Here is a 26210-nt window from a genome sequence, read left to right on the forward strand (position 1 = left end):
CTACTACATACTCCCTCCGTCCCAAAATAAACTAATTTTTCACCTTTTACCTTTAATTTTTAACTCTTCGTCTTATTCAATTTTTTTTGCGATTGATATTTTTGTTTTTATTAGATGATAAATTATAAATAGTATTTTACGTGTGACTAATTTTTTTTAATTTTCTAAATTTTTTTTAAATAAAACGAATGGTCAAATGTTGGAAAAAAAACCGAAGAATTCGTTTTTTTCCTGAGGGAGTAAACGGCTAGTGTCATGCTGGGCCCACATGCCAGGGGAATGCCACACCTACGTGCGGACCCCACAGCCGCATGGCACCGTCCACGTGCGACCGCGCGAACGTACCAGAGGGGCCCCTGTCCCGTGATCCGACGCCCCTCGTTTCCCGAGTCTCCCGCGCCCGACAAGCGGGCCCCACGTGTCATCCTCCCATACGGGCCCCCATATCTCTCCTCTCCTCCATTTCCTCGCCTCCCCTCCCCTCTCCTCCGCTGCCTCCGCCGGCGATGGCTACCCTCCCCCTCCCTCTCCCTCTCCCGCACCTCGCCCTGCCCTTCCCCGCCCGCCGTCTCCTCCCCGCGCGAGCGCGTCCTCGTCGGATCCCCTGCCGCGCCGCGATGGCGGTGGCTCCGGACAAGGAGGAGGTGGCGGCCGTTGCTGCCGCTCTGGACAAGGTGGCGGTGGCGCCGCCGGCGCCTGCGGCTCCGGACAGGGCGGCGGTGGCTGCGGTGGGCGTCGGGGAGGAGCTCCCCGAGGGGTACGACCAGATGATGCCGACCGTGGAGGACGCGAGGTGGCGGCGGCGAGCCGGGGTGCTGCTCCACCCGACGTCGCTGCGCGGCCCGCACGGCATCGGCGACCTCGGCGGCGAGGCGCTCGCCTTCCTCGACTGGCTCCACGGCGCCGGCTGCACGCTCTGGCAGGTGAGGGGAGCAGCGCTGCACATCATCGCCCGTGATTAGCCAAATCCGCTCGCCGATTAGACCGCCATTAGCGAGCTTAATTGCAATTTTGCGGGGATGCAAAATTTTTTTCAACCAAATCCATCAACGATGGTGGGCCATGCTATGGGCCTTTACACTGTGGTGGGCCGGGAACAAGACAAATACGTGGGCCCAGAAAGTGGGCCGCGTTTGCCGCTGAGCCCACTAGCCGTACGTGGAGCAAGCATTGTCGTCCATTTTCGCTGAAGCATACTGGTAGTTATTTGGCACCGAGAGATTCTGCGAGACCGCGATCGTAGTTGTTTGCTGATTGAAATGCCCATCTTCTCTGCTGATCTGATGGGATTACGTCCGCTCTGATTGTCACAGCAACGGATGGAAAAGGGGCACAAGATTGTTGAATGGGTGTAAAACATGAGAAGAGTTAGGAGTGTGCAGTGTTAACTATGTACTAGTACAGTGTGGTAGTAGCACTGATTGGTTCTGTCCATGTTTACAGGTTCTTCCACTTGTTCCACCGGGAAGGAAGTCTGGGGAGGATGGCTCTCCATATTCAGGAGAGGTGATACTGCATGCAAATTACAGTTGCTCTCCTTGATTAGGAGCTGAAAGTGTTTCCGACTATTCTTGTATATTGTGTGGCAATCATCGAATGGAACTTATATGGGTCCGCATTGCAGGATGCAAACTGCGGTAACACCCTCTTGATTTCTCTTGAAGAGCTTGTAAAAGATGGGTTGTTGATGGAGCATGAATTACCTGACCCCTTGTAAGTTTAAACTCCTTCATATTAACTGGAAATGCATTTCTAAGATTGGCATAAAACTTTTATATTTTTGAACTGATGGTAGGGATGTGGAGTATGTTGAATTTGATACCGTCGCCAATCTGAAAGAACCTCTTATAGCGAAGGTTTGTTTTTCATGACTGTTTGTTCAACATACCTTTCTCTTACCCCCTCTGGATTGATTGTTCTACTGAGTTCAAACAATTCAAATGTGTACAATATTGTTATATTACTGAATTGATAGAAACAAATCATTGCTTAATGATTGGCCTGAAATTAAATTATAGATAAATATTTTCTTGCAGGCTGCAGAGAGGCTCCTGCAGAACCATGGAGAGCTCAGAACTCAATATGACTGCTTCAAGAAAAATCCAAATATTTCAGGCAAGAAATCTTGTTTCGCTAATTTCAAACCATGTTATCTCAGTCTTCCATACTTAGCAGATGCAGCTCTATTGTCAGAAGAAAAGGTAATGCATCAAGCACAAAACTGTAATCTATTGAACCTTTTATGTTAGCACCAATAAGTAGCTAGGTGTTGCTAAATCAGAAAGACCATCAGATAGGTAACTGCCTCAAATCAGGGGTCAGGGAACTGCTTTTACACCATGCCTTTTCCAATCAAAATGAAAAGGCATTGAACTTGAAATGTATGCCTGAAGTAATATGGACACTAAAATGGATTAGTCTATCTTCCTGCCAGGTTGGCTTGAAGATGCTGCACTTTTTGCTGCTATTGACAGAAGTGTTGATGCATTATCCTGGTATGAGTGGCCTGATCCTCTGAAAAATCGACATCTTGGGGCCTTGGAAGATATATATCAAAAGCAGAAGGATTTTGTAAGCATTTCAAGCTATAATATTTTCATTGGAATGAATTCTTACAGAAACAAATGGAAGTCATCTACTTAACATGCTATGCAGATAGAGATATTTATGGCTCAACAATTCTTATTTCAAAGGCAGTGGCAGCGAATTCGTAAACATGCACAGAAGCTGGGTATCAGTATAATGGGTGACATGCCCATATATGTTGGTTACCACAGTGCAGATGTTTGGGCAAACAGGAAATCGTTTTTGCTGGTACACCTCAATAATTTACGTCATCAAATTCTTATAATACTATACATTCTGTTTCTTGATTGTTATTTCTGGCCTAAAGGACAAGAACGGTTTTCCCACTTTTGTTAGTGGTGTTCCACCTGATGCATTTAGTGAAACTGGTCAGCTTTGGAACAGGTAATCTTTTGCTCCCTATCAATGTGACCAGGCAAATAGTTGAATACAATTAACAGTATTTCCTTTTTGAAACTTGCAACTTTGCAGTCCATTGTACGACTGGAAAGCTATGGAAGAAGGTGGGTTTCAATGGTGGATAAAAAGGATTAACCGTGCTCTTGATTTGTATGATGAGTTTCGTATAGACCATTTCCGGGGGCTTGCAGGTTTTTGGGCAGTTCCTTCTGGTAAACCAAATACATCCAGCTAACCTTTCTGCATAATAGTAGTATAGTATATATTTCTGAGAAAATAGATTTACATTTGCTAACTGATTACATGTGCATGTAGAATCAAAAGTAGCGCTGGTTGGAAGCTGGAGGGTGAGCATTGACTTGATGTACATGGTATCACACTTTTTCTAGAAATATTTGTTGCTGATGTGTGCTTTCCTGTTTTTCTTCGGCAGTAGGCTGGACCGAGGAATGCATTTTTTGATGCACTCTTCAAAGCTGTTGGTAGAATAAATATAATAGCAGAAGACCTGGTAAGTATTCTTTTCTTTTTTACCTTTATCTACTAGAAACCCATCAAATTTTCTTTTGTGGAGCAATATGGAGATAGAAATTCGCATGACTTATCATTAGGACAAGTCTTATTGAAGTCAACTACACAAGTTCTTTTTGTGCAAATCAACATTCATAGGCTACTTAGCATTGGCTGTAGAATGTTAAAAATGATTTAACTGGGAATTCCTCATAAATATCATGGCGTGCCAAGATAGTCGAGTACAATTATATTCAGGACTCAAAAGATTTAATTCTGACATGCTTATGGTTTATCTGATTATCTCTCATGCTACTTGTAGGGGGTGATAACAGAAGATGTCGTTGACCTAAGGAAGTCTATTGGAGCTCCAGGAATGGCAGTTCTTCAGTTTGGTAATGTCCCAAAGGCAGATTACGTGTATACTTCTGTTATGAGACGGCACCTTGAGCGATTGAGCATACTTGAATATATAGATTCGATATCTAAATTTTCCTACTCCCACTTTTATGTGGTCAGCTTTTGGTGGTGGTTCTGACAATCCACACTTGCCCCATAACCACGAATTTGATCAAGTAGTATACACTGGAACACATGACAATGACACGGTTAGTTTACCTATTTCCCAAAGTTGCCTATTCTCAATAATCTTGTAAGGAGTGCTAGCTACACAAGCATACAAAGAATGCTGACGCTCTTCAATCATGTCTTCCCCAGATTCTTGGTTGGTGGCAGAGTATACCAGAGGGAGAGCAGCAAACTGTTTGTGTCTCCAAACTTCCTTAAATTTGCATATTACAGTACCTCGAACCATATCGTCGTAGTCACACCTTGAATCTTGTCTCAGGTGTTCAAGTATCTACCTGAGGCCAACAGGACTGATATCTCATGGGCACTGATCACTGCTGCCCTTTCTTCAGTTGCAAGGACATCCATGGTCACCATGCAAGACATTCTTGGCCTCGGCAGTTCTGCTAGAATGAATACTCCAGCTACACAGGTAATCAGCTGCATCCAATCACCTTGTAGAATTCACAGATACTGCTAGAGCAGATAGACCAACAAAAAACTGTTCTTTTTTTTTTGGCATCAAACAGAAAGGGAATTGGAGATGGCGGATCCCGAACTCTGTCAGCTTTGATGGCCTCAGCCCTGAAGCGGCGAAATTGAAGGAATTGCTTGCACTGTACAACCGGCTCTAAATTTTCCCAGCGATCGTTTTGTCGCTTGAACTTCAGATATCTTTGTCATAAAAATATAAGCGAAATGTAAACATTTTGGCTGCTATTATCTGAGACTCTTGTACCCGTACTCGAATAAAGCGCTGTATATCTGTGCAATGCTTTAATAAAAACATGCAGATTATGTAAAAAAAATTCCTTAAGAATGCTGCTTATTCTCCACTAATCTATCTTCTAAAGGCTACCCCATAGGAGTATTTTCACTGGCTCATTCAAATTTGATTATCCATATGCTATTTGGATGTCTATCTAAAATAGATTCTATGTTCATATTAGGTAGAACAATCATATTACATCATTCGTGTTTATTTTATTAATTTTATACAACCATCTTCTCTCATGTTCTTGTTTTTTCTATTGGAATTGAACGTTGAGATATGAAATGAGTAGTTTCTGCTACGAATGCTCTAACACTTTATAATCTGCTTGGCCTCAATCTTTCAAAACTTGTTTAGCTTGGTTCAAAACTGCCTCAGATTGATCTAGTTTATTTTAAATACAAATATTTTAATTTTAATGGACTGTTTTCATCCTATTTTGGCTCAGCTCGCTCGGCTATAAAAAATATATTAAACGATAGATAAAAAATATAACAAATAGTTAAAAAATAACTTTCGAAGAAAGCTCGATAAAAAAGTGGTACCGTGCGTACTCCTCATCTGCTACTATGCACTTGTCTCTGCAGCATGTCCACAGAGGCCAAGACGAGATAGTTTGAAGAGTGAAGACCGCTGCAACTGCAAGGCGCTGGGACAACCGAGGTGGTGGCCGGTGCGGATGAGCAGAGAGGATGCAGGCCACCACCGCCCGAACTGACTTGACTCTTTTGCATGCATAGGATTCTCTATGGTTCGCTGGAGCACTTTCGGTCCTGACGGGATCTGACAATCGTAAAGGGTTCTCGTCACAGAAAGAAGATGCACACCACTGCTCGCTTCAGGCCATGCACAGTGCTCCTATATGGCGAGGAGCTTTAGCTCGCCACGTAGAAGCTGGTTCGCTAGCTCGGCGTGAACCGCACCGCAGCCAGGGTGCGCGTCCCCTAACAAGGGGACGGTAGCTCCGTCAGAGAGTGTCAGAGAGAGAGGAGATAAACTGGAGAAAGCAAGGAGAGAGACGACGCCGGAGAGAGCACCGCCCGTCACCCGCCTGCCGCCGCTGGCCGGATCCGCGGCAGCCCGACACGCCGTCGCCCGCCCGCCGCGCCGCCGCCGGCCAGATCTGCGCGGCCCGACGCGTAGTCGCCCTCCCGCCGCCCCGAGGCGCCACCGTCAGTCGGATCCGCGCGGCCCGACGTGTCGTCGCCCGCTCGCCGCCCCGATGCGCCGCCGCCGGCCGGATCCGCGCGGCCCGACACGCCGCTGGCCGGATCCGACGACCCGACGCCGCCCCGACACGCCGTCGCCCGCCCGCCGGCCAGATCCGCCGCTCCAACGCGCCGTCGGCTGGATCCACCGCCTCGACGCACCGTCGCCTGCCCGACGGCCGGATCCGCCGCCCCGACGCGCCGCCGGCCGGCCGCCGACCGGATCCGCCACGCGCCGCCGGCGAGGACCTCCCTTGCCCTGACACCGGCGCCGCCCGCCCGACGACCGGATCCGTCGCCAACCTCCGCCGTCGGTTACGACCACCGCCAAGCTCCGGTCGAGGAGAGCTCGGGAGAGGGTTGGTGCGAAGAGAACTCGGGAGAGAGGAGAGGAGAGAGGGGAGAGAGAGTTGCCAGTGAAATTAAAAAAAATTTTATGGGACCCACCTAAAACACTTTGCACTGTGGGGTGTGTTTCCCCATCCCACGTGACATGATAGGGCTCCCTGTGTGGAGAGTCTGCATAGTGCATGCCCTGAGGGGAAAGAACAGATTACACAAAAACAGTGTACTCGGCGAGGGGAAAGCAGATGCAGCGCCAGCCGTCGGAAAGGTTAAAATTAAAAACCCCAGCCCGTGGAACCACGCACATGCAGCTGCTATCACCAAAAGCCTCTTTGCAATTGCACTATCTATATGGGTCATCTTTTTGTTTTTCAAGAAAAAAAAAGCCAAACAACAAATTCACAAATAAAAATAATTTATGGGTATAACTTTTATATATGCAATCTTAATGATTTAGAAGTAAATAAACTACAACAAAAAACCTAAAATATATTCTAAATTTAAATTTAAAGTTAGAAAATTGGCTTATAAGTTTAAATATAAGCGAGTAGATAGGATTGATACTCTTTTCCATAAACATTGGCATCTTTAATAAATGTACTCATAAATATTGCACTGATTGACATGACATATTTACCAATCAAGTAAACTCCTAGAGACATCATAATATTTTTTTGTCTATCTTAATCTCTCCTAAAATCTCTAGAAATAATTATAATTGTGGATGAAAGGAGTACACTTGACTTAGATGATTGGCTGAATGTGAATGAATGACATGTACCTTGCCTTCTCCTTTTCTTTTTTCAATAGGTGAGAGGGATACCTGGCTTTTCACAAGGCTATTGTTTTAGCTTTTTCTAGAGGTTTATAATCTGTTGTGTGCTCCACGTGGTATTAAGGTGGCATTATATTGTGTGACCTTGAGAGAGTGTATTATATACATTAAGAGCATGTATGGTTGTAGTCACACTTTACCATTATGAGCCAACAAAATTACCACACTTATATAATTTAAGGTTATTAAATCCTTAGCAACACCATGATAAGAGCAAGTTTAATAACAGAGACCAACTTAGAGCAGGTACAATAGTAATCTATAAGTCAACTATAAACATATTATAAGGAGATATGAGAAGAGAGAGAAGATCAGCGGGCTACAGATTTATAGTTAGTTGTAGCACAGACTCCAAGACATATGTGTATGATAGGTAGGAACAAATATTAATTGTGTAGTATATTTTTATAGGTGACTATTGTATATATTGGCTATAAAATTGACTATAAATGATTTGTAGTAAGCAATTGGCTATACTATTGAACTTGCTCTTATTAGCTATTGATTCACATTAGAGTCAACATATATAATAGATTAACTATAATATTGGCTATAATTTTTATCTTCTATCTTTTTTCTCTTACCTATACATTTAATATATTTTCCTTAGAATACATGTAAAGCTAGCCAAAGTACGAGCTATAAGTTAATTTCTTGATTTGGAACTAAGGATAGAGGAGAAGGTTTAATTTGGCCAATTTGGAACAAAGTATGAGCTATGAGTTAGGCCGTGTCCGGCTGGCCATGTAACTTACCTCCCTTGTTTTCCGCGTACACGCTTTCAAATTGCTAAACGGTGTATTTTTTTTAAAAAAATTTATAGGAAAATTATTTTAAGAATCATATTAATTTATTTTTTTAATAATTAATAATTAATTAACCATATACTAATCTATTATAAACTTATACCCACCCGCCGAAGCGGCCTTAATTTATCTAGAGACGGAGTGAACAGTGCTTAGGTTGGTTGTCAGGCAGGGGTGGAGCTATAGTTTTTTTGTCAAGACGACCTCTGACATGAAATATGCTTAAATTATTTAAGCAGTGAAGATGACACTAAACATTAAACAATATCAGTGAAGCAATTTTCAAGCTTCACTCCTATTATCTTGAGCACTTCCATTCATTCAGAGCTCAGGTTTTTCTAGTGCTACCCGGTGCAGAAAGTTCGCTGAAGGCATGATATCGATGGTGCTGAGTGACTGTGAGTATTAACGTCATCAGGCTTGTTTAGTTTCGTGAAACTTTGGACTTTCGAAATTAGCCGTTGGCTTCACAATTTAAAAATGATCTTCTCAAGACTGGAACAATAGAAAATATCCAAAGTCTCTAAGGTCGCCGTCACGTTTAGTGGACAAATGGCAAATTTCACTAACCACTAGGTTGCCTAACAACAATTGCTCCGTTCAAATCATGTTAATTACAGCTAGACCCTGTTTTAGGAATGCTTATTCAAATCCTGAAGACCTGAAGAACTGTCTTTATTCAAACCACGCCCTGGTGACTAGTCTATGCCTATCTCTTTCTCGCCGTTTTTCTTTTGAAAAAATGCACACAAAGTGAAAGCTAGCTACATATAATTCTTATAATCTCTAGTGCAAACTAAAGACAGATAATCTAATTCTTTTGGACAAAAATGTCACGAACGAATTTATTCATGTAAAATGAGATAAGTCACTAGCACATGATTAGTTATGTATTAATTATTTTAAACTTGAACTTGAGCTTATTTGTGGTTTTAAAGAGGCTTTTCAATAGATATTTTGCAAAGACGTAATTAACCATGTATTAATGATTTGTCTAATTGCGTGAGTAAATTTGTTCAGCGTTATTTTTGCCCCAAAAAATCTCTGCCCTTAGCTAGAACTTAGATGCAAGATTAAGAAAAAACCCTGAAATTCAAGATGATCACAGCTCGCACAGGAACGTAACGAAGGGATCTAGCCAGGCATCGACACCCAAATTTCGAAACCGAATTTTCTCAAACTTTCAATTTCGCGTGCGTACAGGGATGAACCAAATTCACAAGATTCTTATGCTTAACACGACCATTTGGCCCTCAAAACAGCCGACCATAACGTAGTGGGAGCGTAGCACCATAAACCAAGTCACAAGAGCTCACCATTGCACCCCCCATGCATGAAATGCATGGGGCTAGATTTGCATGATGCAACTCATGAACACAATTCACCAGCGACATGGACAAAACAAATTTAAAGACAAATATGTGTGAACCTACCGGTACCTGAAAATTTTTAAACCCTCTTGATCATGGCTATATCGATGTAATATACTAATATCCAGCATGATAATATATTAATTTTATTCATTTTTTTTCTGTAAATGGATAATGCTGTTATACACCGATTCCTCTTGCTGACATGATATGATTATTAACCTCACGGGCATTAATATCACAACTACATCTCAAATCTACTTTCTTTAAAGATAATTACATGTTTTTAATCAACTAACAGTTCATTAGGCTTCTGTTAGTGATGCTCTATGGTAATTTTTTGAAGAAAAAAAAGCGACATCACGGTTTCTACAGACGAAAAATAATTTACAAATAAAATTTTTTATATAATGTCCATAACGACTTGAAATCAAAATTTGTAAAATAAATGGCGATAAAAACCACAAAATCCATCTGAAATTTATTTTTAAAATTTCAAAATTTTACCTATAGACAGTTACAAATAAAAAAACGTATTCTCTCAGTCCTAAAATAAATTTATTTTTCAGTTTTTAAAATACAATGTTTAACTCTTCGTCTTATTTAAATCTTTTATGATTAATCTTTTTTATTATTAAATGATAAAACATGACGTACTTTACGGGGACTAAATTTTTAATAATTTTTTTAATAAATCGGATGATAAACGGAAACCAAACACTATTTTTTTACGGAAGTAATATGAGCCAAAAAGTATACAAAGTGGCAACTGCCACTCTGGCCGTTTTCACAATTCGCAAGATCGTGAAAAAGAAGCCTGCACGTGCCGCCATTCCGTAGGAGTCGCCGTCTTCTTTCTCTTCTCCCCCGAAAAACATCACCGCGCTTTCCCCCACCAACTTAAAAAAACCCCAACCCCAACCCCAACACCTCCGCTTCCGCACAACACAAAATTCCCCATCCCACCCTCTCAATCTCATCCTCCCCACCCCACCCAACCCGCCCGTCGCCGTCGTCGTCGTCTTCTCCACCGTGGTTCAAAAATCCCTCCCCTCGCGCCCAAATTCCCAAACCCTAGCCGGGCCCGGTCCGCCGCCGGCGTGGGGCTGCCTCGCTCCGCCGGATCCGTCCAGCGGAACATGCGGGATCCCGGACCATGGCGACCGGACCCGATCTGAGCTCACCCGCCGCCGCCGCCGAAGCGCCGCCTTCGTCGTCGTCGGCGTCGGCCAAGAAGGACCGCCACATCGTGAGTTGGAGCGCCGAGGTGCGTGCGAGTGGAGTGCTTGCCTTTTTCTTTTTTCTTTTTTGCGCGCTTGCGTTTTCCTGCTCGATTTCGCTGCCTACGACTTGCGGCTCCGCTCCTGTAGCGATTATTCCCCCCACCTTTTTGCAACAGTGGATTTTTCAACGTAGTCTGACACAATCTATCTAAATGTTCTTTGGTTAGATTCGTTCCCCACATAATTTTGTCATTTACGGCGATATTTGTGAGGATTGAGTATAGTTGAAATTTGAATTTGTGTCATTTTTAGCTTCATATTCTGTGGAGCCTGTGCTGGGAGTGCCTGCAATTTTTTTACTTTTAGACCAAGCTGTTTGCCTGACATTTGCACCTTTCTTCCTGTAGGAGGATGATGTGCTTCGTACTCAAATTGCTCTTCATGGAACTGATAAGTATGAAATTTTCCCGCTTCCCGTTTGAATTGACGGTCATCTTGATTAATCAACATATCTTACCCTATTTTTATTTTCCTTTCGGTAGTTGGACAATTATAGCGGCACAATACAAGGACAAGACGGCCAGACAATGCAGGAGAAGGTGTGTACAGTGTACCTCTCCCTATTCTGACAAAAGAGTGGTTTTAGTTGGAAATTTGTTCGAAATTCTGATGAAATATGCGTCTTGCCTGATTCATTTTTTCTCTGCTTGTTTACTGCTACAGATGGTACAATTATTTGAACTCAGAGTGCAAGAAAGGAGGGTGGTCCCATGAAGAGGACTTGCTATTGTGTGAGGTGGGATCTTGTTATCTTCTGGCATTTAAATTATTCAGTCCAGGCAGCGAATTTCATTGAATTCAGGAATTTCTGCATAAAATGCTGATGACATTTTTGTAATCAAACTTTGGAAGTTTGAAATTTCTTAATTGGCAAATATGCGTTGGTTCCTTCCTTGGTAAAAGCCCAGGCATATTGGCATGACCATGGAGTTGACAACGTATGCAGCTTGGAGATTATAGCCTATTTGCAGATTATCAGGAAAAGAATGAGTTTCTTTTGTGCATAATAGGATATAGGTTTCTTATTTTTGTATTACCTCTATTTCAAGTTATAAGATGTTTTTGGCTTTCATTAGATTCATATGGATATTAATAAATCTGGACATATATATAAAATATATGCATTGGTCCATGGATGAATCTAGATTTAGCCAAAACATCTTAGAACCTGACCGGGGTGGGGGGGGGGGGTATATATAAAGAAGTCTAGATGGGCTCATGCATGGTTTTTTAATATCATTATTTTGTTCTTAGTTTGGTTGCAAGTTTTGTGTTCTGACAGATTTGTAGCTCTGCATGTTGTTGTTTGCATAATTATTTGTTCCTACCTTAGACACCTTATCAAGATTGAATTATATATTCTTCCCTTCTTGGAATTGTCATGCAGGCTCAAAAGGTTCTTGGGAACAAATGGACTGAAATAGCAAAGGTTGTCTCAGGCAGGTGGGTTTCTTGTACTGTGCAGTTTGCTGCAAGGTGTAAAGAGAAATAAGTATTAGATATGTGTAATAATATACCTAACATGTTATTTGTTTGTTTACTTACCACAGAACCGATAATGCAGTGAAGAATCGGTTTTCCACTCTATGCAAAAGACGGGCTAAGGATGATGACCTATTCAAGGAAAATGGACAATCATGTTCCAGTGCAAATGCAAAGAGGGTATTGGCACAAACTGAGTGCCACACGTCTGGTGCAGCCGCACCACCTATTAAGCAGATGAGGTATACATAATACTAGCTGTACTTTTTTCTATTAAGCATGGAAGTCAACTTAAAACATTGTTATGTGGCAACTAGGGCATGTAATTCAGATTTCAAGGAGAATATTGTACCGAATATGAGATTACTTGGACAGGACAAGAGCACACAACAAGATTCTCGACAGCCTCTTGCAACTGTTTGTCAAAATAAACATGGTGATGTGAATATGATGGATACCCAAAATCTTGTTGCTAAAACTGCAGCAAAACAATTATTTGGCGGGGAACAGAACTGTAAGCCCATTTTCCTGTATAACGCACATTTGAGCTTGATGTATGCGTCTTGTAAGAGTGTTTCAATCAGACCCACATGCATAATTTCAGGTGTTAAGCGTGAGGGTAATTTTTTGAACAAGGACGATCCAAAAATTGCTACTTTATTGCAGCAAGCCGACTTGCTTTGCTCCCTAGCAACAAAAATAAATACTGAAAACACAAGCCAAAGTATGGACGAAGCTTGGCAGGTATGACAGCACCAACAGTTTGCTCTGGTTGGAATTTAGGGATGCAACCTTGTACTCTGTTTGAAATAATTTGTTCCGTACCTGTTTCAGCAACTACAGCATCATTTGGATAAGAAAGATGATAATGACATGTCAGAGAGCAGTATGTCCGGAATGGCTTCGCTGCTAGAGGATCTTGATGATTTAATTGTAGACCCCTATGAGAATGAAGAGGAAGATGATCAGAAGTTAAGGTGATTATCATTTCTTGATTTCTTCATTGTTTTGGTTATATATTTTCTCAGTTGTTTACCCACCAATTACTGTGAAAACAGGGAGCAGACCGAACAGATTGATGTGCAGAATGAGCAAAATCCATCACAAACTAGCATGGAAGTTACATCAGAAATGACCCCCAACAATAAAATGGAGGATTGCCTAAATGATAAGAACATGGAAGATAACAATATGGAACCTTGCCCAGGTAACCTATGATCTTAACTATTTGGTAATAAAAACGCTGTTTGAACCACACAAAGAAAATTAACTGAATTCTTGAAGCTGAAGCAGGTGCAGATATACCAACATCTGAAAACTTGAACGAGGCTACTATTGAGGATAGCTTGCTTCACTGTGTGGAATACAGCTCTCCATTACACATAATTATTCATGCTAAAGCAGATGCAGATATAGCAGCATCAGAGAACCTTAGCGAGGTTCTTGAACAATGTATCAAATCTGTCTCCCCTGCTCACACAACTACCCAAGCTGAAGCAGATACAGAAACACCAGCATCTGAGAAGTCATGCGAGGCTATCAAATGTAACAAACCTCTATGCATGGAATTCACTTCGCCTGCTCATACAGTTCCAACATTCCTGCCGTACGCGGATGATATGCCCACTCCAAATTTTACTGCCAGTGTAAGTTTTCAACTGCTTGATATATGGCACCTTGCCTAAAAGAAATAATTAATAAAATATATTTACATTTCTTATTTGAATTTCCAGGAGAGGAATTTTTTGCTGTCTGTGCTTGAGTTGACCTCTCCGGGGTCGAGGCCAGACACTTCTCAGCAGCCTTCTTGCAAAAGGGCTCTCCTTAATAGCCTATGAAAGTGGTACCACCAATTTGTTATAAGTACATTGTCAAGATTTTTCTGCATTATAGGTTTGCATGGGATCCAACCCCAAGCCTGTCATGCATGCTCCTCAGCATGCCTACTATTCCAGCGTGTGTTAGCTACTAGGAGGTTCTTTCACATACTCCTATTTGCATCAAGCTTGGCACTTTGGCTATCTCATGTCCAAGTCCAGCTGTTTGTATATGAGATCTCAGTTGTTGTACGAGTCTCATAGTTTGTTTGGTTTGTACATATTGCATTGGCGGTGTTGTAGAATCATACAGGGATTAAGAGGGGTGATGTACCAAAAGAGTTCACAGCTTGTATCCAAAATATAGAATAAGTACTATTCTTTGTGTAATTAACTCCTGTAACCTTTCTATGTGGTGCGGAATATATTGGTTTGGTGTGTAGTGTGTTTAAACGTTTTTTTCTTCTTTTATTTGCACTGAGCACATATGGCTGATCCTATATGACTCCATTATTTAGTACTGTATGAGCTCCCTGATGTTGGGAAATTGCTTTCAATGTTGCTCAATTTGTTGTCCAATTTCAGTATTCATCTTCTATCTGCTACTTGTTCAGACTCCAGAGATGTGGATCAGTGCAACATTTTCATGGTGCATGACTTGCATCCAGGTTTACCTTACCTTTTTTTTTGAGGTAAAAAACACTCGTGCCGGTTTGTCGAAAACCGGTGAAAATTGACAACTTTCGCCTGGAAACCATCTGAAACCGCTTGATTTTTTTCACAAACCAATCCCTATTGGTTTCACGAAATCGAGTAGACTTTGTGAAAACTGATTGAAAATATATACTCCCTAGTGGAGTAGTGGTTTCACGAAATCGAGTAGTTTTCGTGAAAACTGATTGAAAAATATAAACCCAGCTTGCACCTCACAAATGTTTCCGGGGTTGCTACTGAACACTTCCATCCTCATGAAAATACAGTTAGGGCTTATTGGGAGCAAATGAATTTTGAAGGTTTATATTCATGTTAAAAAAACATCCTATATAACCATTTGGAAAAAGGAATGCTTCTTTTAAATTCTTTTAAAATTCATAAGGAATGCCTCAAAACATTTGAATTTTGAAAGATCGTCAACATGAGGTCCAAGCTCTTGGGAAAAAAAATTTGTGTGTCTATCTCTTTTCTAATTTTTTATGTTTTTCCTGTACATCTGTAATTGATCCAAACGCTTATTCATGTAGTTTTCTTATGTTTCTCTAGTCCATAGGATTTAGTTTGATATGACACTTTAATTCTATATTTTTCTTATTTCTGTGTTTTGCATTCCAAAGGAGTCTTTTAAACGAGCTGCTGATGAACACTCCAATTCTCATAAAAATACAGTTAAGCAGGTTTCTAATGAACACTTCCATCCCCATGACTCATGAAAATACAATTAAAGAAAAAAAAGAGAAAAAAAAGAGAGAGAGAGGAGAAGGGAAGAGAGAGAGTGTGTTAACTGGGCCCAGCCCAACCAATCCCTTCCAGCTCCAGGCCCAAAACAATCGGCTCGGCCCAACTAGTCAGCCCACTCCCCCCCTCCCCGTCCAAAATAACGGAATCCGAGGAGACGTAGGGCCACGTGTACATATCCCACCCCCCACCTCGCTCTCCTTCCTGCCTTTCTCCAGTTCGTCTTCCCTTCCCGCCCGGCCGCCCCAGCGAGCGAGCACCGCGCAGCAATGGCGCCGTGACCTTCCTCCCCTCCGCGAGAGTCTTCCAGAACCTTCCGCGTCCGCGAGGTGAGTCGTCTTCTCCATCCCCGCGTCGAGCCTCCGTCGATCTTTGGAAGTTTGAACCTCTTCGGCGAGCGGCCTCTCGAATAGTTTTTAACTGCTTTTTTTTTTTTGGGTGGGGATTTTTTTTCCCGGTGAGTCAAAGCTTCCATGCCTGTCTAATCGGATCTTCTGCACTGGATGCTTCCGGCTTGGTTTGCAGATTGGTGATCTCTTCGCGAACGAAGAGATGTTAGAATGGTTCGGAAATTTGGTTGTTTGTGAGGTTTTTTTTTGGCTTGGTTCAATTTGCTTGGTAGATCCTGATCTGCTGTTCGAGGTTTTGGAGTTCGCGAATATCATGAGTGCTTTCCTCGTGCAATCCTGCTGCGATGACACCATTTCCCTGGCGATTTCTTACTTTGTTTGATTCCCCACTCGAAGAAATCGCCCGAAATCAGTATTGTTTGGACTCGCGTAATAATCGTGAGCTCGTAACCGCCTGATTGGCCGCATGCGCCTCCGAGAGAGAGAGAACAAAAATATGGGGATTTATTCCAAGAGACCCCTAGTTTCCGGCACAGTTTTTTCAAATTTCCCATCACGAAATTTCCTCCTCCTTAAATCTCGCCGTCGCGAGGATTTAATTGAGTTTTTTATGCGGTTACTGGTCCACAGGTGAAGGATTGGGGCGTCGTGATGGACCTCGATTTCGTCGCCGCCTTTCCCGGAAGCAGGTGGATGGCCGAGTCGGCGGTGCGGCGGCGGCAGCAGCGGCGGTTGTCGTCGCCGTCGCTGAGGGCCCACCTCACGCCGGCCTTCGACGCCGTCGCCGCCGGCGCGGACGGTATGTCCGCGTACTCCGGCTCTGCGTCGTCGTCGTCTGGCGGGTTGGACCTCGGGTTCGACGACTCACTCCTCCGCTACCGCCGCGCCTGCTTCTCCGCGACCGCCGACCTTGGCCCGCGCGTCTTCGTCTACTCGCCGCAGTCGGGGCCGGTGTACCAGGTGTCGACGGGCGGTGACGTGGGGGCTGCTGGAGGTTGCCGATATGACTCCAAGCGACAGGTACTGTGTTGCTTTCGAGATCCAGTTTCGGTTGAATTTCGGGTCTGAGTTCCAATCATGGCTGATCAATGATCACCGATTCTCTAGTATCAGAGGTTTATGCCATGAATTGAAATTGCAGTACCTTTTTGTTGTTGATTTTAAGACAGTTATAAAGACCAACAATTGCAATGATCTTAAGAGAGTTTCATGATTCAGATATTTCATTCCTTCTATCGCGAAGAGAAGAAAATAAAATAACTGATGTTATTAGGAAGTTAGGAGAGAAGGTATATGTATGATTCTGCAGGCAGTTCTTGTTTTGTTACAGATATAGTAGGATTTTGAGTCTGACATCGAAGTGATGATGAGAGAACAAGAAACAGGTTACATCAGGTCAACTAATTTTAGCACTATTCTACATAAATGTTGTAGGGTACATGTAGGCCATACCCTTAATGAAATTTGTGTCTCTAACACATCTATTGCATCAGACTAATTAACATGTAAACTGATTAAGTTTAATTATGTCTTCATAGTTTAATTGAAGTAGTTGATGCTGTTTTCTTTATTTCCATATGATTGGATTTAATTTGATTATGCATTTAAGAATGCTATAATCAGTTAATATAAATTCTAGGTGGTACATGCCTTTGAAAGATGTGATATTTATAGTGTTTTGTCAACACATTTAGTGTTTTCAGAAATATAGGGTACCAGTAGAATTTCTAGAAATATAGTGAGAAATATGGTTGTGCTTCAGACCTTCTGTTACCCGATTCTTCAATAGCGCTTAACTGTTATTGCTATCCAAAGAGGTATCAAAATCGGACAGTTCTATATTCCTATATGTGTGTTCTTGTCTCCTCTTCTTGAAGAGGATAACTAATTTTCAATCCAGTTCGTTTGTTAGCTTCGCTGTGCACTTTCATTCTTGTTCCCCGCTAGTTATCCTTGTTACTGACCAGTGAACATACAAATACAGAATTTTCGATAGACATGGGTAATGACGACCTGCCGGTTGCCACTGTAATGTTGTTTTGTAAAAAAAAAAAGAGTAGACCTATCGTTTTTAATCTAGCCTGAAATTAAACTTCACCATGGGATTTTTCCGTTTCTTTCTGTTAGGGATGTTAGCTTAAAAGCGGTTTCTTTTTTAGTGTGATAGATAAGTCAGGGTTTATGACCCAAGGTATTTGATAGCCCTCAATTTGATAAACCTAAGACGCATTATCGCCTGTTATGTAATGGATAGTGCCTGCTATGCTATTCTTTTCTTTATTTGGATAGTGCCTGCTATGTTATTCTTTTCTTTATTCATTACCTGATTTGCTTTATGAAATGGTTCCATGTATCTTCAGCTTCATCGTTCAATTAAATCTATCAATGGTACGCTCTATGGTTTACTGATACCATTATTTCAGGGCACTTGGCTTACTAACACCATTCGTTTGCAGCTTCAGTTTAGCCAATATCAAAAATTTGGACGCCGTTGACATTAACTGACTATCATGTTCCCTTCTGAATAGGCGGCTGGGCAGACTGGTGCTCCAGGTTTCCAGGACTTCAACGACATCGATTCTCTCATCTCCCCATGGCAGCCCTGTGCCGATGATACTACTGCCACAGCTCGAGGCATCTGCAACAAGACACTTGCTGTCCCCCGACCACGGGAAGATACTGTCGTCCAAGCAACCAAGGCAGAGCCTTCAACACCAAAACCTGAAGTAACAACACTTTCCGCTCAGCCTGCATCTGCGCAGGCAGAGCCATTCGAGGAGGACGAAGAGTTGATACTTAAAACTCTTTATGGTCAAAGCAATCGACGAAGGCTGCCCGTCTTCATAAGCATCTGCCCCGAATAAACGGTGGACATTCCCAAGATCTCAACATGGATGATGGATCAAATTTGTTCTGTATATTCTCCTGTCTCCTGTATGCACACTTAATACTAGTAATAATCAGTAATTAGTCCCAAAAGTAGTTGTCAAGAGAGAATCTCTCTCTCTCTCTACATATTTAGGTGAGGAAATTAGGATATTATTCTGTATTAAAGCCGGCGTCTGAACCATTGGCTTGCCGCTGGTTAATTCCTGCTATCCATTGAAGACAAGTAGACAACTGTACTCTGTGTACTGAAAGCTCTGTTCCTCTGCTTTTAGAAGTACAATGGTCATTTCTGTCACATTTTCATGTACATGTACGCCATAATAATCATAATATTAGAAGTACACTGTGCACAGTGCACCTATAGTTGATTTAGCAGCCATCACTATTTAAGACTAACAGTGTGTTTTTTCCCTATAGAATTTCCTTGATTAGGGGGTGTTTAGCGGGAGAAATAAAAATTTATAGGTGTCATATGAGACGGATGTCGGTTGAGGTTTTTAACACGAATGAAAAAACGAATTTCACGTCTCGCCATGAAATAATCTATCATTAGCACATGTGTGTTACTAATCATAACTAATTAAGGTCTTTTAATTAAGGTCAAAAGATTCATCTTATGATTGGTTCGTCTTTATGATTGATTCGTCTTATGATTTTTGTGAGACTAGTTTTTCGTTTCATCTATTTAAATATTTAAATATTTGATGTGATGTTTTTGGATAAAATTTTTACGAACTAAAAATGGCCTTATTTGAGTTGCTTGTGCAGATTGCGAACTGAAGCTGGTACTCCCAAATCCACCTTGCAAGCGTCATCCAACATCACAATACGCTGACACATCGTATTCACTGGAAAGACAACGCGGCTTTGCCGCGTGTAATTACAGAGGAACTATTTTTTTATGATTTATGATTATAACCATAAATATGCACTGTTATGAATTACTTTAAAAATAGCGTGGTATTGTCGCAACCAAATGAGTTTGGGCAAATCTAATTTCTCTGTAATTTTTTTATCACATATAGATCTAGATAAAATAGATTTGATTTTTTTGACCTTGGCAAAAACAAAATATTAAATTGTTGTTAGGGATATTTTAACACCGATGATATTGGTGAGCCATTTTGAATCGTCGTAATCATTTTTTCCTTTTTTCCTGGGATAAGATATTTATTAATGTTTTTACAATGTTTTTATTGGTGAGCCATTCTGTAGCAAACATATGGCCCCTCTCCTTCTGTCGGTACCATTTCGCCCCCTCCTTCGGCATGGTGGTTTTTATATGGCCCCTCCCCCTCTCTCAGCAGTATTTATTGCCAATGTATAATTTTTTTTTGCAACAATTGAATTATTTAGGACCATGCTGTAATTTGTAAGAGTAAAGAACTAAATAACAATAAAGGAAAATAACTATAATGCTTCTCAAATGTGATTGTGTCCCGAAGGTTGAGTAAAAGTTAAATGAGATGTGGTTGGTAAGAAACTAAATACTATAGAAAAGATTTATATCTAGATAAATTTTATTATAATGGCATATTTGGATTTTCGTTGGACGTACGTGTTTAGGTAAAAAACATTCTATATAAAATGTCATCTAACCTACTATAGTAATTTTCTTACTTTATAATTAATTCAATCATTTATATCTTAAATAGATATTGTAAAAATCAAATGATTTTGATAGTTTTATATTAGTTTATTTTATCGCTATTAACATATATATATATAAAAGTTTTATCCGTAAATTATTTTCTGTTTATAAATATATTATTTTTTCTTCTTTTAAAGTCCAGAGATACACTACAAATAGCCACGATACGTCCATGTCCCAGTGATATAGCCTCTCTTCTTTAAATTGACATGTTCAGATTATTGTTTTATCTTTTATATTTTTCTCTTAGTTTTCCGTGTATGTTTTTCGATCGGCGTTCTTTCAAAATAATACCTTTTATATATAAAAGCTTATTGTTTCACCTTATAAATTTTGAAGTTTGTAGTTGTTTATTTTATCATTTACATAATTAATTATGAAAAATAAATATTCTTTCAAATCAGATGATCACGAGGCATACACGACATTGCTACACGCAGCAGCACTGACGACTTTTCTCTAGGCTCCATTAATTGAAAAAAAAGAAAAGTGTGACTTCTTCTCGCCCTTTTAGCCCTGATATGCAAGCGAAAACTGAGACACGTCCACAAGTTAAATAGGCAGAGAAACACTGCAGCATCAGTAGCCAGCAGTGGACGCCTTCCAAGAAGTGGTCGTCGTCGGTGTGGAGCATCAGCGACAGCGGGCGGCTGCTGTGGGCGGACAAGGCGTGGAGGGCGCACGCCGGGATGGCGTTCACGCAGCTCGCCTACGACGGCTACCAAGTCCGTCGTCGACAGCGGCATGAACCAGATTGTCTTCTGCGTCCACCGCGAGGGCGACGACGGCGGAGCTCGGGCCGGGGCGGCGCAGATCCGGCCGGAGCGACGGATCTCGGCCGTGATGGCACAAATCGGGGGGCGGCGGCTCGTGCGCCGGCCAGGGCGACGGCGGCGGAGCTCTTGCCGGGGCAGCGGCGGAGATCGGACGGCGAGCGACGGCGGCGGAGCTCGGCTCAGGGCAGCGGCAGTGTTCGGGCGGCAGCAATGGCTGAGATCCAGGCTCCATCCAAACTGTGCCACGTGGACACTCTCTTTGCCCGAGAATATGCATTGCATTCGGTATAAGAGATACAGAAACACAAAATTTGGTAGATCACACTTCAACACGTTACACTTATGCGAAGGAAAAGGAGACGTGTACAGAATTTGTTGTTTCTCGTTGCTGACGTCACAGGTCTCCGTCGAGGTGCCGCCCCGGCGGCGGCGACACCTTCCTCTTGAGCTTCACCGTGGTCTTCCCCAGCGTCTCCGCCGCCGACTCCGCGGCGTGCTCCACCGCCTGCTTGCCCATCTCCAGGCTCTCCCTGGCCGCCTTCTTCACCGACGCCGGGCTCCGCAGATCGTACCTTGGCACACACACGCCGCCGTGAGAACACACATCTCGGCCGTCGCGCCGTTCCTCGAACAGCACCACGCGACCTTGCCACTGCCCCCCCAAAACACACGCACACAAAGAGATGCGACGCAACATGTAGTGTTGCAAAAATGCGAAACATATGTGCAGCAAAGATTGAATCGACAATGCCATGGATGGTGATGGTGAGCACGGTTTACCGCGGCTCCGGCGGCCGGAGCTTCAGCAGCGCCAGCTTCGCCCAGGCGCGGACGGCGTCGAGCCAGCTCTCGTGCCCGGCCAGGCCGAAGGCCAGCTCCACCGGCTCGTGGGGGACGCCGACGCCGTCGCCGTCGGCGCGCATCGCCACCGGCGTCGGCGACAGCAGGAGCACGAGGAGCGAGGCCACGGCGAGGAGGACGACGAGGGCCGCGACGGTGGTGGCCGTGCCGCCGCTCGCCGCCTCCGTCGACGCCGCGGCGCCGTTCCTCGTTCTCCCGCCGTTGCTCCCTGAGCCGCCCGCCATGGTTGCACGTACGTGCTCGATCGATCGGCGATGGAGATCGCGAAGACGACGAAAAGTAGAGCACTTTGGCCGCGGCGTCCATGGATTGGCCGACCCGGGGAGGGCTGGTGGGTGGTGGCTGTGAGATTTCTTCGCGGCGATGGACACGTCCGGCGACACGTGTGGATCTCCCGGAGGAACGGTCGCGGAGCAGGGAGCGAGGCAGCCAGCGACGGCGCCACGTGTCACGCCACGTACGCAGCTGCTTAATTAAACAATGTCACCATCAGATAGCCGCCGGGTACCACGTCTGATTAATCACTCAACAGCAAAACATCACTATGCGTGGTAGTTGTGCACATGATTCATCTTATTATTTTTTAATATAAAATATAAATTATACTTAAATTAATTTAAGATCTTATATCACAAAACTACCATATCAAAGAATTATGGGAGTGATTATTTGGGTATATTTGTAATCTAAAACTAATTTGTGTATATAACATTTATATACGTATTTTTAGTAATTTAAAAGCCAAAATTGAAAAATAAACTTCGGTAAAAAAATTCTAAAATCAACTCTAAATTTAAGATTAAAAATTTAAATTTTTGTTTATAAGCATAAGCAGAAGAAAAAGATAGGAGTTACATGTTTTGTACTTTCACTGTTATTGTTTTTATGTTACAAAAGTTATAATTTTGTAACAAAATTGATGTTAAATCGATAGCTTTGTGATATAAAGCCTTAAATATGTTGTGATGAAAATGATGTTAAATTTGTAGATTTATGATATACTTTTAAAAATATAGTTTTGCAATTTGATCAATATGTGAAATGGACTCTTCTCAAATAAGACGAAAGATAAATTTTGGATTTAAGCATCAACGGTGCCAACTTAAAAAAAAATCAAAATTAGTACGTCTGATTAGCGTCGTAACAAATTTGTATGGCTTATCTTTATTATGCGTCGCCGTGTGATGGACGATGAGTTGATTGCACGCAACGGACGATGTCACGCACGAATGATCATCGTATCTTATACCAGCTGAAGCTAACAGGTTCGTGATGACACGTATCTAGCGACTGGTTCTTGTCTCAAGTTAATACCTATTACACGATTGGACATTTGGTTTGATTTTTCACCCGACGTTTTGGAGTTTACTCTTACCTTGTTAATAATTAAAAAGACAACCAGCTGGTTATAAGATTTTTATAGTTTTTTTAGCTCACTCATATAATAGTCAGCTCTTTATCATTAATGCAGGACCCATATGTCACTCTCATAGAGTGAGTTACTTGGTTTTTTGCCCGAGCTGACTACAAGTTTACAGCCCGCTTACTCTCTCTCATCCCCTCTCTTCTCCACAGCCCGCTTACTCTCTCTCATCCCCTCTCTTCTCCACATAAGCATTTAGCCAGTTTATAGTCTGCTATTATACTTGCTCTAAGAGCATTCACAATGAAATTAATAGAATTAAATAAACTGATACATATGATAAAAAGATAATATGACAAGTGAATTAACGAATAAATAGAAGAAAATTATGTCTCATGCTACAAACACCAAAAAATATGATGAGATATGGGTACTAGTTCCTTTAAGACGTGAAGATATAAAAACTGTGACTATGTGTGTTACACGGGGATTGACACCACCGAACCTGTGTAACTGGAGCTGGTCTTTTCTGGCCTAATTACCTCTTGAGTAGCCCTCTGATTTCCGGTTAACTACCACATTCTGATGCTAATCCTTGAGCCAATAAAGTTGTACATATTATTAGGATAGATTAGTGTGCTAGTATTCCCTAAATTAGTGGTGGTAGTGTGGAAAACGAGTCTTTTCACATGGTTTGCACTAACTAATGACAAAGTTGGGTAATGTGCACCTACGTGTTCGGTTGGATGGCACCAGGGATAAAATTGTAGCATTTCATGAGACAGTACAGTTCGTTGCAAACACAAATGATACCTCTTTATATATTTTTTTTCTCTTTAGATTTGCAAAGTAGGACTGTAAATTTCATCTAAAACCGAAAGTGGCGAAGCTACGTTTGGAGAATGGGAGTCCATGATTCTTTTGCAGCAACCTCGTAGTTTTGGCATTAAAATGAGTTGGAATTCGTAGTGAAACCAGAGAAAATCCGGGAAACATTGTAAGTGTGACAGACAGGGAGCATGACTCCATGTATGTGTCACCTAGGTTTAAGTCATAAAGCTCAAAGTAAGCTTATATAAGTGCGCTTTTGTTAGGAATTTAACAATGTTCACAGGTTCATTAGCACGCCCATTTTATTGAGCGTGTGTTAAAAGTGGTATACTTAAGTTCACTAAAACAAATCGCACCATCTTGACTTCTAAATATACGATACTTTAATATTCAAAATAAAGTTTGATCATCTTATTTAATATTTTTTTAAAAAAATCCTGGGTAAAATATATCATTAAAAATATCTAAACATGACATATTTATGTACCTAAAATTTTAAATAAGAGAAAAGGCCAACTTTATATGTAAAATTTAAAGCGCCAGTAAATAGAGCGAGTACAGTAGATGATGCAAGCGAGCTTTAAGAATTGTTTTATTTTATTTATGTTTACGTGGAGGAGATTGAAATAAGGACAACATATTTACAGCCAGGTACAACATAAGTTCTAAAATACTATAATGTGTGTATAAAAGGTGGATCATACATTTATGATATAATATATATTTATGTATAACTATTTTACTCTGTGTTCGTTATTAATGACATGAAAAAACTTTAAAGGCTGTAGTTAGTTCTTTTATCGACTTCTCTTACGAAAGCAAGGTAAAAAGCACATAATCCCAATATCCAACGTGCAAGAGCAAGTACAGTAACAGTTTATAAGCCAGTTATAAGTATATTTTAAAGAGATAAGAGAGTAGAGAGAAGGGAGATAGGCTACTAATTTGTAGCCATCTGTATACAAACTCTAAAACAAATATGTATATGACATGTAGGATCATGTATTGATATTTTAATAATTATTATATGAATTAACTGTAGATGAATGGGTATATTGAACTTGCTCGCCGACCGTTAGTTCCAACCCCACACGCTGCATAAAAGAGCTCGCCACCAAGAAAAGAACCACCCGCCCCACAAACGCCGCCACCGCTCGAGCACAAAGCAAACGCGCCGCGCCGCGCCGCAAGCCACCCGGCGACGGCGATGCCCCACCGCCGCCGCCACTCCGCGGATCCCGCCGTCTCCGAGGACGTGGTGGAGGCCCCGTCTCCGCGGCCGTCCTCCGCCGGCTGCTACACCTTCCTCCTCCGCTCCTCGTCCCGCCGCGGCGGGTACCGCCGCCTCGACAGCCCGGCGGCGGCGGCGGACGTGATCAGGGTGGAGGTGGGGACGGGGAAGGGGGAGAGGAGCGTGTTCCACGTGGACCCGGCGGTCCTCGAGGCCGGGCCGGTGCGGCGCCTCCTCGCGGCTGCCGGGCGACGGACCCCCGGCGGCGCGGTGGCGGTGGCCGTGGACGCGCTGCTGTTCGAGCACCTGCTGTGGCTGCAGGCGTCCCGGAACAATGGGCTGCTCGGCAACGACAACGACGACGACGACGACTCAGCCGCCGCCGACCTGTCGGAGATCGTCGAGTTCTACTCGCAGGACGACGTCGACGGCGATGCCGGCCACCACGGGTTGTAAAATCAAATCGATCTCTCCAAAATTGCATCATTTATATAGCTCTCTATATGTATACACGATCATAATCCCTACCAAAAATAGAAGTAAGGTGGTGGTTTATACCTAATTTAATTACTACTGTGAATCACAAATGAGACAAATTTGGGTGTAAATACCATGGTTGGTTAATGGGATGCAAGTCTGCCCCTAATACTTTGCTTAATTAAGTGGTATTTTATCACCTTATTATGATCATCAAGATTTCTTCTATTTTTTCTTTTCTGCGAATTTCTCAATAGAAATGGAAGGACAGCTGAGCCGAGATCAGATTAATTCGCGGGTGAGCTGGTGCTTTCACCGATGGGATGACTCACAGTTACCACTCGTAGTG

The 26210-nt window shown here is 42.4% G+C and overlaps 5 protein-coding genes across 8 annotated transcripts; 4 read left to right on the forward strand and 1 right to left on the reverse strand.

Moving 5' to 3' along the window:
- The first annotated feature begins 311 nt into the window (after positions 1 to 311).
- On the forward strand, positions 312 to 4919 carry LOC102720896 (4-alpha-glucanotransferase DPE1, chloroplastic/amyloplastic). The gene is made up of 17 exons (XM_006658790.3): positions 312 to 363; positions 511 to 923; positions 1444 to 1506; positions 1625 to 1713; positions 1796 to 1856; positions 2037 to 2115; positions 2435 to 2571; positions 2656 to 2814; positions 2894 to 2970; positions 3058 to 3197; positions 3301 to 3332; positions 3422 to 3496; positions 3818 to 3890; positions 4015 to 4103; positions 4213 to 4257; positions 4343 to 4495; positions 4593 to 4919. Exons 1-17 carry the CDS (start codon positions 312 to 314, stop codon positions 4695 to 4697), a joined length of 1842 nt encoding a protein of 613 aa, XP_006658853.2. The 3' UTR covers positions 4698 to 4919.
- A 5441-nt stretch (positions 4920 to 10360) lies between these two features.
- Positions 10361 to 14430, forward strand: LOC102721183 (transcription factor MYB124-like). 3 transcript variants are annotated; one of them, XM_040526425.1, is made up of 12 exons: positions 10361 to 10665; positions 11029 to 11075; positions 11164 to 11220; positions 11345 to 11417; positions 12069 to 12124; positions 12232 to 12405; positions 12481 to 12677; positions 12768 to 12907; positions 12998 to 13140; positions 13222 to 13370; positions 13448 to 13809; positions 13897 to 14430. In XM_040526425.1, the coding sequence occupies exons 1-12, from the start codon at positions 10555 to 10557 to the stop codon at positions 13999 to 14001; spliced, it is 1614 nt and encodes a 537-aa protein (XP_040382359.1). In that variant the 5' UTR covers positions 10361 to 10554; the 3' UTR covers positions 14002 to 14430. The 3 variants fall into 3 exon arrangements, with proteins under 3 accessions (XP_040382359.1, XP_040382360.1, XP_006658854.2); XM_040526426.1 differs by having other exon boundaries at positions 13454 to 13809; XM_006658791.2 differs by having other exon boundaries at positions 10363 to 10665; positions 13457 to 13809.
- A 1201-nt stretch (positions 14431 to 15631) lies between these two features.
- LOC102720617 lies at positions 15632 to 19044 on the forward strand. The gene is made up of 3 exons (XM_006657924.2): positions 15632 to 15761; positions 16413 to 16802; positions 18311 to 19044. The coding sequence occupies exons 2-3, from the start codon at positions 16434 to 16436 to the stop codon at positions 18644 to 18646; spliced, it is 705 nt and encodes a 234-aa protein (XP_006657987.1). The 5' UTR covers positions 15632 to 15761; positions 16413 to 16433; the 3' UTR covers positions 18647 to 19044.
- Positions 19045 to 21325: 2281 nt separating this feature from the next.
- LOC121054967 lies at positions 21326 to 22350 on the reverse strand. 2 transcript variants are annotated; one of them, XM_040526226.1, is made up of 2 exons: positions 21879 to 22306; positions 21326 to 21670 (listed from the first exon to the last, which is right to left on the reverse strand). In XM_040526226.1, exons 1-2 carry the CDS (start codon positions 22181 to 22183, stop codon positions 21493 to 21495), a joined length of 483 nt encoding a protein of 160 aa, XP_040382160.1. In that variant the 5' UTR covers positions 22184 to 22306; the 3' UTR covers positions 21326 to 21492. The 2 variants fall into 2 exon arrangements, with proteins under 2 accessions (XP_040382160.1, XP_040382161.1); XM_040526227.1 differs by having other exon boundaries at positions 21579 to 21750; positions 21879 to 22350.
- A 2960-nt stretch (positions 22351 to 25310) lies between these two features.
- LOC121055022 lies at positions 25311 to 26077 on the forward strand. The gene has a single exon (XM_040526375.1). The coding sequence runs from the start codon at positions 25361 to 25363 to the stop codon at positions 25838 to 25840; it is 480 nt and encodes a 159-aa protein (XP_040382309.1). The 5' UTR covers positions 25311 to 25360; the 3' UTR covers positions 25841 to 26077.
- Positions 26078 to 26210: the final 133 nt, after the last annotated feature.

This window comes from Oryza brachyantha, chromosome 7 (assembly GCF_000231095.2).
Source record: "Oryza brachyantha chromosome 7, ObraRS2, whole genome shotgun sequence".
In the NCBI taxonomy this organism is placed as follows: domain Eukaryota; kingdom Viridiplantae; phylum Streptophyta; class Magnoliopsida; order Poales; family Poaceae; genus Oryza; species Oryza brachyantha.